Source organism: Melanerpes formicivorus, unplaced genomic scaffold (assembly GCF_026170545.1).
Source record: "Melanerpes formicivorus ecotype bairdi unplaced genomic scaffold, bMelFor1.0.p_v2 SCAF_5, whole genome shotgun sequence".
Taxonomy (NCBI): domain Eukaryota; kingdom Metazoa; phylum Chordata; class Aves; order Piciformes; family Picidae; genus Melanerpes; species Melanerpes formicivorus.
The window spans coordinates 23479785-23493411 of NW_027142357.1; the positions used below are offsets into that span (position 1 = coordinate 23479785).

Consider the following 13627-nt stretch of genomic DNA (forward strand, 5'->3'; position numbering starts at 1 on the left):
AAGAGAAAGTAACATAGTTTCCAGTGCTCATCATTAACTTCGAAAGATTATTCCAATTCCAAGTCTTTTATACTGAAGACTGCATACCTGCTTGCACAGGCAGTCTGCCTTTGTGTTAGGACCTCTGTGGACTGAGTACAGACCAGGATGCTACTGCATCCATGTCCAGTCTCTGGATATTATTTAGGTGCCTGGCTAATGTCAGAGAAGTATTTAGTATCAAGTTTTTCATCACTTGATTGTGTTTCAAGATGAAAAGACACATTGCAGCACTGTTTGAGCAGGCAGTTATTCAGAGACCATTTTGGCAGTCTTTTATCAATGAACAGTACCATGATATAAACAATAAGTTTTGGTTAGCTGAAATATTTTTGTTTAATTGCTGTTTGTACTAACATTTTCCCTATCATGATGCATACAGCATAAAGATCTTCAACAATGACTCAGTGCTCAGATAAGACTATTAAGGTGATGGGGCATACACTGACAGGCCAAATTAGCACATATTAGAGATTTTTCTGAGTGACAAAACAATTTTAACTATGCCTCATGCTGTAGTACTCATATTTAATAGATTTATTTACAGGTTGAAAAAAAGGTATAAGTTTGATGATAGATTTAACATAAATTGTAGGTTACAGGAGACTATTGAGAAGCTGATGACTTTACAATACCAGGAAACTGTAAAGGACTCAAGCAAATGGCATATTGTGTAAGCAAGTGCATATTAATGCACATTGGAAGACAGTCTGAGCTACTTCAGTGGGTTATTTGGTTTTAAAAAAAAAAAGAAAGAAAAAAGATAAATAGGAGGAGACATGATAGTTTTATACAATGATGATCATGGATGTTATGAAGAAAAAAGAAAAAAACAAAAACAAAACAAACAAAAAAAAACCACCACACATGAAAACCTAGAGGAAATGTAAGGATTCATCCATCAGTGAGAAAGTCATGAGTTGTAAGTGGCTTTTTGCACAGGCAGAATACAATGTATGCAGATAATTAAACAGCTTCCTCTTCCAGTCTGATACAATAATTTCTGAATTATTACCTCTGTAATCAGATAGACTGATGCCTTCCTCTTTCAAATCATTCCATAATCAATTGCTGTTCATCAGAATACCCTTTTGCTAAGATTATTTCAACATCCGAACTTGAAAAATAGAGGGTATAACCTCACTGTTCTTTGTAATATATTTTGTAAAATAAATTCAATGACCAATACTTAGAAAATATAGTATCTATTAACTCCTGGTTTTAGAATGTCATTTCTACCCCCAGCCCCCTGAAAGAAGGTAACTGACAAACTTCAATTTTTTTTTCAAGGTTCTCATTGACAGAGCTAAATATTTACTCCAAAACTAGTAAGGATGTCTTCTCTGTGTTTACTTAGCTCCTGGAGAGAACCATGTAGCTGTGCAAAAACCACTGTAGACATGATATTTCTTTGGTGTGTGTGTTACTACTAAAGCAAAATGAGAAAAAAACCCAAGGTACTTTTAATCCAGGCCTCCCTACTGTACAAAATCCATAAAAAAAGAAAAAGGCATTTTAAGAAGCCTTAGTCATAAGCAAGGCAAAAATATAAAAATTATGTTGCCCATAACAGTTTACAAAATGTTGGATTGACAGATTGGAATGTATTAATAGTGCAGTGTAGAAATCAAGTAGTGTAAAATGATCCTGCACCCATCTTCCACCAATCTGGATTCATATTTTTGGCACCTGTGGGATTCATATGCACTTCTGTCCCACACTAAATGTTGCTGCTAAAAAAAAAAAAATTTAAAAAAAAATAAAAGAAATCAATAAAGTCCTTATGTGAGTATCCAGCATCTCTTGAGCTTGCAGTTCATCTCATAAAACTAGGCATAATGGAAACAGAGCAGCAGGGAATTTAGAGTAAAAAGTGGAATCTGTAAGATTGCTATTTGCAGATAGTAATTGTTTAATTGTTGGCACCAGAAGGGTTAAGAGGGGCTAACTGGCAGATTAGGGCCTCTGTCTCTATGGGTGTCATGCTGAGTGAAGTATTCTGTCACACCAAGGAAATCACATTGCACAAGACATAGTTCCGACACCAGGTACTTCTGTCCCTGGCCAGTTGACACATAGGAGGTGGATTGTTCCTGTGGGAAGGCTAGATCTACACTGAGAAGTGGACAGCATGTGAAGGCACATCAAAAGCCATGCATCATGCTTTCCTTCTCTACTGCCAGCCGTATTTTAGTGTCAGCCTCTCTGCTGTGGAAACAGGGTGAGTTTCTTGATGCTTTGAAGAGTCTCTAGTCTCACTCATGCCAATTTCACCCTGAAGTGATTCTGCTTGTATTATACACCTCCAGCATACTCATGCTGGATCTAAATATGAAATTGGTGCTAATAATGAGTAATATTAGCAAGTCTTTTCCTAAGAATGATGTGAAATACTGTTGATGTTTTGGATTCACAACCTATCATCTGATTTATTTAAGGGGCACTGTAAAAATACATTCTCTCTTGCATGCTGTAGAGATATAAATAGATTCGTAATAGAATGGTTCCAGCAGCCGCTAAGAACAAATCTTGCTTTTTCTTGAGGGATTAAAAATATTTAAACCTGATCTACCTTACCAAAACATGTACCTAAAGCTTAAGCTCAAGCCTTTTTGAAGAATATGGACTTTCAGACTGCTGAGGTCTGAAACAGCCTTCTTTGTTTACAATGAGAAAGTCACCCTGAAATTCTTCTCTGTAGCATTATTTAACAAAGGGGTGCCACCCAGTGTTCCCCTACATTACCCTTTTGCTCATTTACTCAGAAAACATGAACATATTGAGCTGTCCACTGATAAATGCAGTCAAGAAAGCCCTTTTTTTGTTCCAAGGTCTTTAGGATTTTACTCAGAAGCACTGATCTGATAAAACATGAAAACTAGCCTGGTATTTGTCGTGCTTTAGTGTGATACTACCATTAGAGTAGCTTTTACAGTTAGGTGTTATGTAATATATATGCATGTTTTTAAAAAGGAGGACAATTTATAATAAAAAATTATTCAGTCTTGACATTTACTGAATACTTTAATATATATTCAGGCTTGATGAAGGGGAAATGGTAGCTGAGTTCTTTAGATTGACTAGTTACTATTTACAATGTTGTCAATCTCTTTTAAAAGGAATTAAGAAGTATGAAAACTATTTATTGATTGACAATTGTAAATTTACATCAATAAACTTTGGACTCATTTAAAAAGATCAGAGCCTCAAAGACACTGCAATGATTCATAGTGCAGGTATACATTAAAAGTGTTCTGACAATTGCAAACAGGAAGAATGTTTGCAAAATAAGGTACTTTTGGGGGTACTTCTGCCTTATTCCTCTCTTCTAGAAAATGTGTGCTACAGCATTGCAAGGACTCTGTAAATTAGGATCAAATATATTCACACAGCAGTGTTCAGACATCATAAATTTTTGTTACCTAAAAGGGTAGTCATGTAATTATAAGTAGTTCCATACAGGTTCCATACCAAAGCATCATGAATCTAATGGATCATTTCAGTCCACTAATGTGGAGAGTCCAGATCAAGAACAATATTCAGAATGAGAGTATTCAGCAGATAATGACAACTTCAATGTGCATTTCTTATGGTTGTCTTCACCTTTTTTAGAATCATAGAATCATAGAATGGTCTGGGTTGGATGTGACCTCCAAAGATCATCTACTACACAGAGAGAGTGATTGCCCATTGGAATGGGCTGCCCGGGAAAGTGGTCGAGTCACCATCATTGGAGGTGTTTAGGAGGAGACTTGTTAGGGTGCTTGGTTGCATGGTTTAGTTGCTTAGGTGGGTTGGATGATAGGTTGGACGCGATGATCTTGAAGGTCTCTTCCAACCTGATCTTCTCTTCTCTTCTCTTCTCTTCTCTTCTCTTCTCTTCTCTTCTCTTCTCTTCTCTTCTCTTCTCTTCTCTTCTCTTCTCTTCTCTTCTCTTCTCTTCTCTTCTCTTCTCTTCTCTTCTCTTCTCTTCTCTTCTCTTCTCTTCTCTTCTCTTCTCTTCTCTTCTCTTCTCTTCTCTTCTCTTCTCTTCTCTTCTCTTCTCTTCTCTTCTCTTCTCTTCTCTTCTCTTCTCTTCTCTTCTCTTCTCTTCTCTTCTCTTCTCTTCTCTTCTCTTCTCTTCTCTTCTCTTCTCTTCTCTTCTCTTCTCTTCTCTTCTCTTCTCTTCTCTTCTAGTTCAACCCCCTCGGAAGTAAGCAGGAGCATCCTCAACTAGATCAGGTTGCCCAGAGACCAGTCAAGCATCGTCTTGAATATGTCTAGGGATGGGGCCCCAACCATCTCCCTGGGCAACCTGTCCCAGTGTTCCACTACCCTTATGACAAAGAACTTGTTCCTAACAGGCAATAAAATTGATAGTTTTTTAAAAAAAAAAAAAATTACATTGAAATTACTTCATCTACTGGTTTTGTTGATCCCCTGAAACAATGGAATTTGCACTGCTTTATTCATGCTGACTATTCATGAGAGTTTATTTGCTAACAGAGAAAATAAATGTCTATATTATTTTTACAGACAACAACATTAATAGGTCTTCTGAAGACAGCTAGACTGCTGCGTTTGGTGAGAGTAGCGCGGAAATTGGACAGATATTCAGAATATGGTGCTGCAGTTCTGATGCTCCTTATGTGCATCTTTGCACTAATTGCACACTGGCTTGCTTGCATTTGGTATGCCATTGGAAATGTAGAAAGACCTTACCTGGCTCACAAGATTGGCTGGTTGGATTCTTTAGGAGAACAATTAGGAAAGCATTACAATAAGAGCGACGCAAGTTCTGGGCCATCCATCAAGGACAAATATGTTACAGCACTTTATTTTACCTTCAGCAGTCTGACAAGTGTAGGATTTGGAAATGTGTCTCCAAACACCAACTCGGAGAAAATCTTTTCCATCTGTGTCATGTTGATTGGTTGTAAGTAGTTTTATCTTATTGATTTATTTACTTTTTTTCAGTGTTTGAGCAAAGGATTTAACAGTCTAAGGTAATAAGATTATAAGCATGCAGCAGGAAGGGCAAATTCCCAGGGAAAACAATGTTATATGCTAAAATACATTGTGACTCATACATGTCAGGAAGTAGTCAAGTTCTTCACTACTCAAAATCTGTTATTCAAACTGGCAAAAGTCTTGTGTTGTATCAGTGTCTGTAAGCAAATCATTTGCAGGTAGGAAGTTGAGTTTTGAGTGGCTTTAGGAAACTGTAGTCCACCATTTTTGGTTAATTACATTTTATTTGATGATTGATACTCTGAACTAATAAATGTAAGCAAACCTTAACTCAGCCCTTTGTTCTTTACTTGTACTTTACCCTATTTCCCAGTTCTTATTTCTACCACAGTCCATAAAATTAGATGAACCTAACTTGCACAATTAAATTCAGAACTACAATTCTAAAAAGATCAATATTATCAACTTGTTAATGATTTAATATCTATGCTGCATCTACTAACTGAGATATACTGATACAATCAAATCTATAAAAAGCTGCAAATAAATAAATTCCACATCTTTAAAAATGTCAGTAGTCTCATCTGAGCTGTTATAGTATATTATAGTATATAATATAGTATATTATAAAGCATGTTATTGTTGCATCATCTGAAAAAAAAATACCCCAAAACACAATTATATGACTTACATAAGCTTTGTTTCCATTTAATCCAGCATTAATGTATGCTAGCATTTTTGGAAACGTTTCTGCAATAATCCAAAGACTCTACTCGGGAACTGCAAGGTATCACATGCAGATGCTGCGAGTAAAAGAGTTTATACGCTTTCATCAAATCCCCAACCCTCTGCGGCAGCGACTTGAAGAGTACTTCCAGCATGCATGGACATATACCAATGGCATTGACATGAACATGGTATGTTGTTCTGTTTTACAAGCATGGGTGCTGAGATGAATGCATAAAAATTTAGGTAGAGGTTGTAAGTCTTAATTATTTATGAGCTGTAAAAGTGCAAGCCTGAGAAGGTGGGTATGTTGCAACTACTGAAAATCAAACCATTGTAAGTTTGGCATTCAAACATTTAACTGCCTCGATTATTACAAGCCATATCAGAACTCTGAACTCTTACTGTGCCTAGGAAACCTTGAGAACTGCAGTTGACTCTTATGATCTTACCATAAGAAGAAAAAAACTCTTAAGTTTCTTATTTCAGATATAGCCATTCCAGAACAAACTTTGTTCTTTGGCCTGGTTTTCTGCTTCCAGTATTAAAGAGTACTTTTGTTGGTATCTACAGATATTCTTCTGTAAAACCTGTGGAGATCATTCTTTTTCAAAACCCTGTTGTGTAATCTAGAATAGGTCTGTTAGGGGTGGGTGAAAGAGAAGAGCAGATGGGTGAAATATTCTGACCATATGATAGTCTGAATCCTTGCATTCATAACCACATAATTGTGAAAGTCAACACAGTACTATTAACTGCTTAGCACTTCACAGAATATAATTTCTAGGAAGTGGCAAGATGCAACACTCGTATTTTCTGTTCTTGATAAAAAAAACTGTGAATGCTCCGTAAATAAAATTATATTATGAGGCTAATGATCAAATAACAACAATCTGCTAATGAGCAAAAGTAAGCATCTATACTTTGGGCTTATTCTGTGGAGAGAGCAACACTTTTTCTAGAAAGGTTGACATAGGCTGAAGACATTAAGAAGACACGGAGAGTATTGTGCCTCTTAAGGATATGTGAAGCTGTTTCTCTAGAGGGATGTTTTCCAGAGCCATTAGGAGTCATAGATTAGAGACTTTGGAGAGTTCTCCATAAAGCTGGCAAGAACAAGAAAGTCTATACATTTTGGTAACAATTTAACTAGAAACAAGACTCCAAAATTTAGACATAAATTCAAACAGCTTCCATGTGGTATTTATACATACATTTGTGAATGACTGTCACAGTTCTACACTTTTATGCAATAAGCAGGCATAATGGTATTGATTAAAAGCTTTTATAAAGCTGAATCACTGACAGCTTTGCTTTATGGTTACCATTAAGTAAAGCAGATTTTAAAAGTAAGACAACAAATTACATATATTGGGCTTCACCTCCCCCTTCCATGAATGTCCTCTCCAGAGGGATATTAATTACAATGCAGGATAAGGCTACTTGCGTAAAGCTCTGCTGGGGATTACTACAGTGGAAGGCAACCTCAGTAGCTTCACCATAGGGCACTGAATGGCCCTAATTCCCTCTGATGGCAATGAGATTGTGAGGTTCTCTGCATTTTGCAGGATCAGACCCTTAAGCTGCAGGTTGGCATTGCCTTAAGTCACTCATTGAATTATTTCTAAAGCTCATTGAGTTATTTCTGAAGATATGACTAAATCATGCATGCCTTAACTAATTCATTACCGGTAATGGATGTACTAAGAACATCTGTTTCACATGAAATAGAAACTAAAAGTGGATGTTGCCAGGTTTCACTTTGCATAATGCAGGAACTGGTGTACTGGAATTAGTCGTGGATTTGTCATTAATGTGAAATATTAACTAAATGGTTTAAATGTACCATATTCTGCAACATGATTGTGAGGCAGTATGGAGGGTTTGTTTTAAATAAAATGTGAAAAAAAAATCAAGTTTAGTACCTTGTTTTATTGCATTTTATTTCTTATTCTGTTCACAGTTCTATCCCTCAAGTTTTATGGCAGTCGCTTAATTTTCTAAAATGAGTTTGAATATATTACACTTAGTGCAAGGATAATATAAAAATTGTGTGATTTATGTTGTACTTATGAAAGATTTATCTCTTTCCTGTCTGCTTCATACCTAAATACATGGAATAACACCACCCACTGGTAAGAGCAGGAGGTATTTATATCAAATTTAATTGCAGTATAAAGTGTGGAGAATATCCATGTTATCTGTCGGGTTTAGAGCTTGTTCAATGCTTTCTAATTTTAATAGTAACTTTTTGCATGACGAAGGGGTAGATAGCAAAAGGAAATAATTCAAGCAGAATCAGATGTGGGGCAAAATGGTCAGTGAAAATTAGGCATTAAGAAATACTAATCTAATCACATTTGTTAACCACTGTTTTACCCCACAACTTAAATCATGCTTCTCTGCCAAAAAAAAACCCAAAAAAAAGTCATATGTATATTGGTTTGCCTTAGATAGTTGCTCTGTAGGAATGTCACCTACGGCGTTGTCATGCTGATCATTCTGCATTTTCCTTTGCGTGAATGCTCCTAGTTCAAACCATACCTGCATGTTAGCACAAGCTCCAGTGAAGTTTTCTTGACTATAAGCCATTTGCATATGAGACGGACTTGCATGTGGTGTTAAGTTTGCATGAAACAGTTGCATTTATACACTAAATGGTTAATACTGTCCTCAGACAAATGTGTTTTGACTCCTGTCAATATTTACTGGGAGTTTTTTGCAAATATCTGAAGGCAGGATTTGATCCAATGTCTTTCCTTTTCGTTTCACGACTGAAAACTGAATAAAATCCAAAACCTCAGTCCTCTTTCTCCTGTCAAGTAGGAAATGCATGAATAGTGTACATTATATATATATATATATATGTACATGCAACGTATACACACACTCATATATATATATAAATAATATGTTTCAAATAATGCTTTTTGTTGTAGTCAGTAATATACTTCAGAATTCAGGAAAAATGGGAAAAAAAAATAAAAGGCACCAACTTTAACCTCAGGAATAATACTACACTAAGTAAACTTGATTTCCTAAATAAAATCCTACAGTTTGTATTGAAAACCAGAAGATAATACTTTATGCTCATTTGTAATAGCTAAATTTAAGATTAGCTTTAAAGGTCAACAGATGAAATATGCTGAGAACGTTGTTTATTTGTTCATTTGTTCATTTGTTCCTCTTTCCTGCATTTCTACATCTCTTTGATTATCTTTCATTGCATAATGTATTTTGATAAAAACAGTTCCACATAATTATGCATGGACTGGATAAACAGGATTTGCGATTTATTTTAATCTGGATAAAAATCTTGAGTCTACAGACTTTGGTAACACTGACAAAGTTAAATTACCAAAAAAAACTAAAAAAAATTGTTTCATAAAAGATGTCACTATCCCAAAAGACTCAAAAATGATATTTTTTGTTTTTTAAACTATCCTGTTCTGGTTTTCCTAAATCCTCTTTGTTTTCTTTTCCCCTGTGTTACAGTGTTATCAGTCCAGCACTGATAATAGCATGCCTGTGATGCTTACCCTGAAAAGTTGAAATATTTAGTGTTTGAGATCCTTCTTTAAGTTTTGCATGTATTTTTTTTACAGTCCTCTCCCTCCTTCTTTCCATGAATCTTTTGTGCATCTGAGTATCTTTATTGTTTATTTTACAAGTAATGGACAGTGTTTAGACAAATGAACACATTAATTAAAATTTTGGATGTGAGACAGATGCTTTTTTATTTAGGGTTTTACCCAGTAGAATGAAAGGAGAAAACAAGTCAGAATTTTTATGCATAAATTTATGGAGCCTTCTCCTGTACACATCCAATTTGTCTTGGCCACAGTGATCACGCAAGTACAGCAGGGCACACATATACGTGAAGGTTCAGAACCAGCAATACTGCTATAATCAAGTAAAGTTCAGGTTCAGCATTCCTTTGGTAAGGCTTCTTTTACGAGAAATTGGCAACTGATCACTGGATGACATCACTGCATATATTATTCTTACCTTTCCTCCCACTATAATCACTTCTTAGGATCAAAACTGTTCTTCCCGGATAACTATTCCTAGTAATCTTTGAACTAGACGATTAGAAAAGTAAATAGAACTTTCAAAAATAACAAGGTCTTTACACCATCAAAAAGGTAATCCAGACTAGAAGTGTTTGGAACAAAAGTTAGCAATGATTGGTTAAACAGAGAGAATATATAAACATGGAGGAAAGTGGTACTGCTACTTTTCTGTATGTCGTAATGGAAATCATAAAAATATTCTAGGTATGATTAACTGTGAAGCTGGTTTTTTCACTTTCTGTAACAAGAACACTTAAAAGACATGCATGCCTACATTCAATTAAGTTACAGAAATGACTTCATTAAGAAACTTTCAAGAATGTCAATCTATTTACAACACAGTTTCTCATTGCATTGTATTTTTGTGTTCTAATATGTGAAAAACAAAGGCAATTAACAATTTTCCAATTATCATCATATTTTTTTAAAAGATGTGGATCTAACTGTTGTGTTGATGAGAGAGGCAGCAGTCTAAGAAAATGAATTTTCTGTCCACCTCACCCAGGAATGTGTCTTATGTCAGAGGTCACCTTGCAGATGTACACAAAGCCTGTATTAACTTTATAGATGAGGAATTATCCACTGGCGCTCCAGTAATTTCAACATTAAAATGTCACAGAAATCTAAGTCATGGCAATGACTGAAAGCAAAAGATCCTAATTCTTGATAAGGCTGTCAGACTTCAAATTTCATTGAAAGGTGAATTAGAATCACACTAATTCTCTCTCAATACTTTTAAGGACTTCATTCACATCATAAAAATCTGATGATGCAACACTTTCCTCTATGAAGAGAAGGAATCATCAGAAATAGTCCTTATTCTCTATGAAGGCCAAGAGATGCAGGAGCAGAATTATCGACACGTGAATTCATTCATTCTATTCTAAATGAGGAAAGCCCTTGGAAGACTCCTGCTTATAGAAATGGTTAATTTCTGTAACAAATTATCACAGAAATAGTAAATTCCAAATTCTTTCTAGAAACAAAACTAGGTTAAAACACAGAAATGTTTAGCCTAGATGAAGATGTTGTTAAAATCTGAGAGTCAGTTGTTTGTGACAGAACTAAATTCTGCACTACTGTTTCCATCAGTGGGACCAGCTGCTGGGGAACAGGCATCCTATTTCAAAATCTACACAGTGCAATTTGTGCAGCTAAAAAAGTGTTTCAGATTAGTGCTAAAATCAGGTGGCAGAAAGATAAAGAATAAACACATATCTTACTTCACCAAATATATGAAGTACTATGAATTAATTTCTCTTATTCTTCCAGAACAAACTAAGATGGAAAAATGTTAATCTTCAAGATAAATCCCCTCTAGAGTGAACCCTCCAAGGCACAAGATTTATTTCCTGTAGTAAATTCAAAATTTATTATTAAAATTATTCAATACCTTCATTCAGCATTTAGTGATGCCAATGTCAACATATCCTGAGATCTTTATTTATAGATGAGATCCAAACAGATCAAGTATATGTAGTCTACAACAAAACCTATATTCTTGCCTCTTTATTCTTTCAGATGCTAGGGGGTTTTGCTGTGTTAGTTTTCATGTGGATGTTTCTCAAACATTTCATGAACAGAGATCAAGAAAGGGGAGGAATAAATAGATAATGTGGGGAAGCACTAGGATTCCTCTTTCACTTTATGCCATCTTAAACTGTCAGATTAACTTGAGAGTCTACCTTTCTCTGTGTTTTATGTGCTGGATATTAGCCACTCGTAAATAAAAGCATGACAGATTCTAGGACAAGAAAGCTTTAGGCAAAATGAGTTTCAGCACACCTCAAACAGACCACCACACACAAGAGTCCTTTTGTGTTCTTTTCAACTGCTGCCTGGTATTTAATATTTGGTTCAACAGAGGAAATTAATGACAGATTATATGCAGAATTAGAGGAATATCTTCTGGATTGCACGGACTGGAGCATCTCTTCTACTAGAAAAGGCTGAGAGAGCTGTTACTGTTCATCCTGGAGAAGCGAAGGTTCATGAGGGATCTCGTCAATGTGAAAAAATATCTAAAGGGAACATGTAAAGATAGAACTAGGCTCTTTTCAGTGGTGCTCAGTAAGGAATAGAATAGAATAGAATAGAATAGAATAGAATAGAATAGAATAGAATAGAATAGAATAGAATAGAATAGAATAGAATAGAATAAATAGCATAGCATAGAATAGAACAGACCAGGTTGGAAAAGACCTTCGAGATCATCAAGTCCAAATAGAGGCAGTGGGCACAAACTAAATAAGAGGTTCTGTCCAAACACCAAGAAGCACTTTTTTATTGTGAGGATGACTGAGCACTGGCACAAGTTTCCTAGAGACATTGTGGAATCTCCATCCTTGGAGACAGTCAAAAGCCACCTGGACCTTGTTCTGGGCTACCAGCACTAAGCAGCCCTGCTTGAACAGAGATGTTAGACAAGAAGATTCCCAATGGTCCCTTCCAACCCCAACCATTCTGTGATTCTATAGAATGGGATATTCCTGTGTTTCATGACAATCATTGCAGTTAATATTCTAATTTGCTTTGTCTAGGATGCTTCCTAAATACTTTCTGTGGGACAGATGTCAATACATTTTCCAGGACTGACAACAGGAAATCTAAAAATTTTTATGGATCTTGTCACTTACACAAACACAATAGTTTTCATTTCCCAAAACATTTTTAGTTGTCTGAGGTTAGGGCACATAGATGTCTCGAATTCTGTTGTCACAAAGATGTCTGATACATGTACAAGTGATACCATGTTATCATCTTGAAAAAGAGAAGTTAATTGACTCCCTCACCATTTATAAAAGACCACATTCTTCAATGCAATATTAATCAAGTCCCTACCATCTTCTCTAAACTTCTATCACTTATTCAATATAAAAGATCTTACTTCTCTCTGAATGACACTTTTCTCCTTTCTAAGCATGCCAACTAGGTAAAACAACATTATTTGATGTAGAATAAATTTTATTTGAGACAGGAAGAGACAACTGAACTTGGACTTCATAACTATCAATGAGCAACAACTGGAGCTTATGGACACAGCTTCATAACTTTTATTTCCTTTTTTTTTTCTTTCCCGGTAAGGGGGATGGTTGAGACTGATTTTATATCATTGTACATACCTTTATAAGAAGATCTGTATCTCTTGAATTATGCATGAATGTTGTTTCTAAATATGATTCTAACCATGAGAATGCAAGATTTCTTTTTCTCACCAGGGCCTGGTGGAGTCACTGTTAAGGAGATATTTAATGTAACAATAGGAACAGCAACTGAAACCCAAATCTGTATTCAAATTATTTATTAATTGTGTATTTTTCATTGAGAATAATGTTATTGAACGAGTAAGTCTAGCCTTTACAATTTTCAACACTTTATTTTTGCCTTACCTAGTCCTGCTTTCATATAATGTCAAGATTATTCCAGCTGGTTTTACTGTTTTTAAGGTAATCTCATGACTTTGAAGACTGCATGGATGATTCAATAATATTTAGAGTTGTCACAAATAATGTGTTAATTGCCACATTATAAGAACAAAATTTTCAATATAATTGTTCCTGCTCTACACAGGTAGTCAAAGCTACCTGTGAGAAGCAGATACTTCCTTAAAAACACAAGCTAAAAAAAAAAATTCCCTAATAAGGAATATTTTCCCAAAGAAATTAAAATTGAAATATTAGGAATGCACATGGAGTCTTCAGTTGGCAAAATGCTTTTTGTACTACACAAAATAAATCTTAGTTTGGACACATCAAATACTGTAAGTGTCAGCTACTGGACTTGGATTAAACACCTCATTATATATAATGTGCACAATACGGTAAGCTCTCTTTAATAAT

The 13627-nt window shown here is 35.3% G+C and overlaps 1 protein-coding gene across 1 annotated transcript in view; it reads left to right on the forward strand.

Annotated features, from left to right (window-relative positions):
- Window positions 1-13627, forward strand: part of KCNH7 (potassium voltage-gated channel subfamily H member 7) — a 228139-nt gene that overhangs the window by 179127 nt on the left and 35385 nt on the right. The window contains exons 10-11 of the mRNA XM_068138751.1: window positions 4555-4954; window positions 5707-5906. Of these exons, the coding sequence (XP_067994852.1) occupies window positions 4555-4954; window positions 5707-5906 (600 nt within the window). The remainder of the gene's footprint in view (window positions 1-4554; window positions 4955-5706; window positions 5907-13627) is intronic.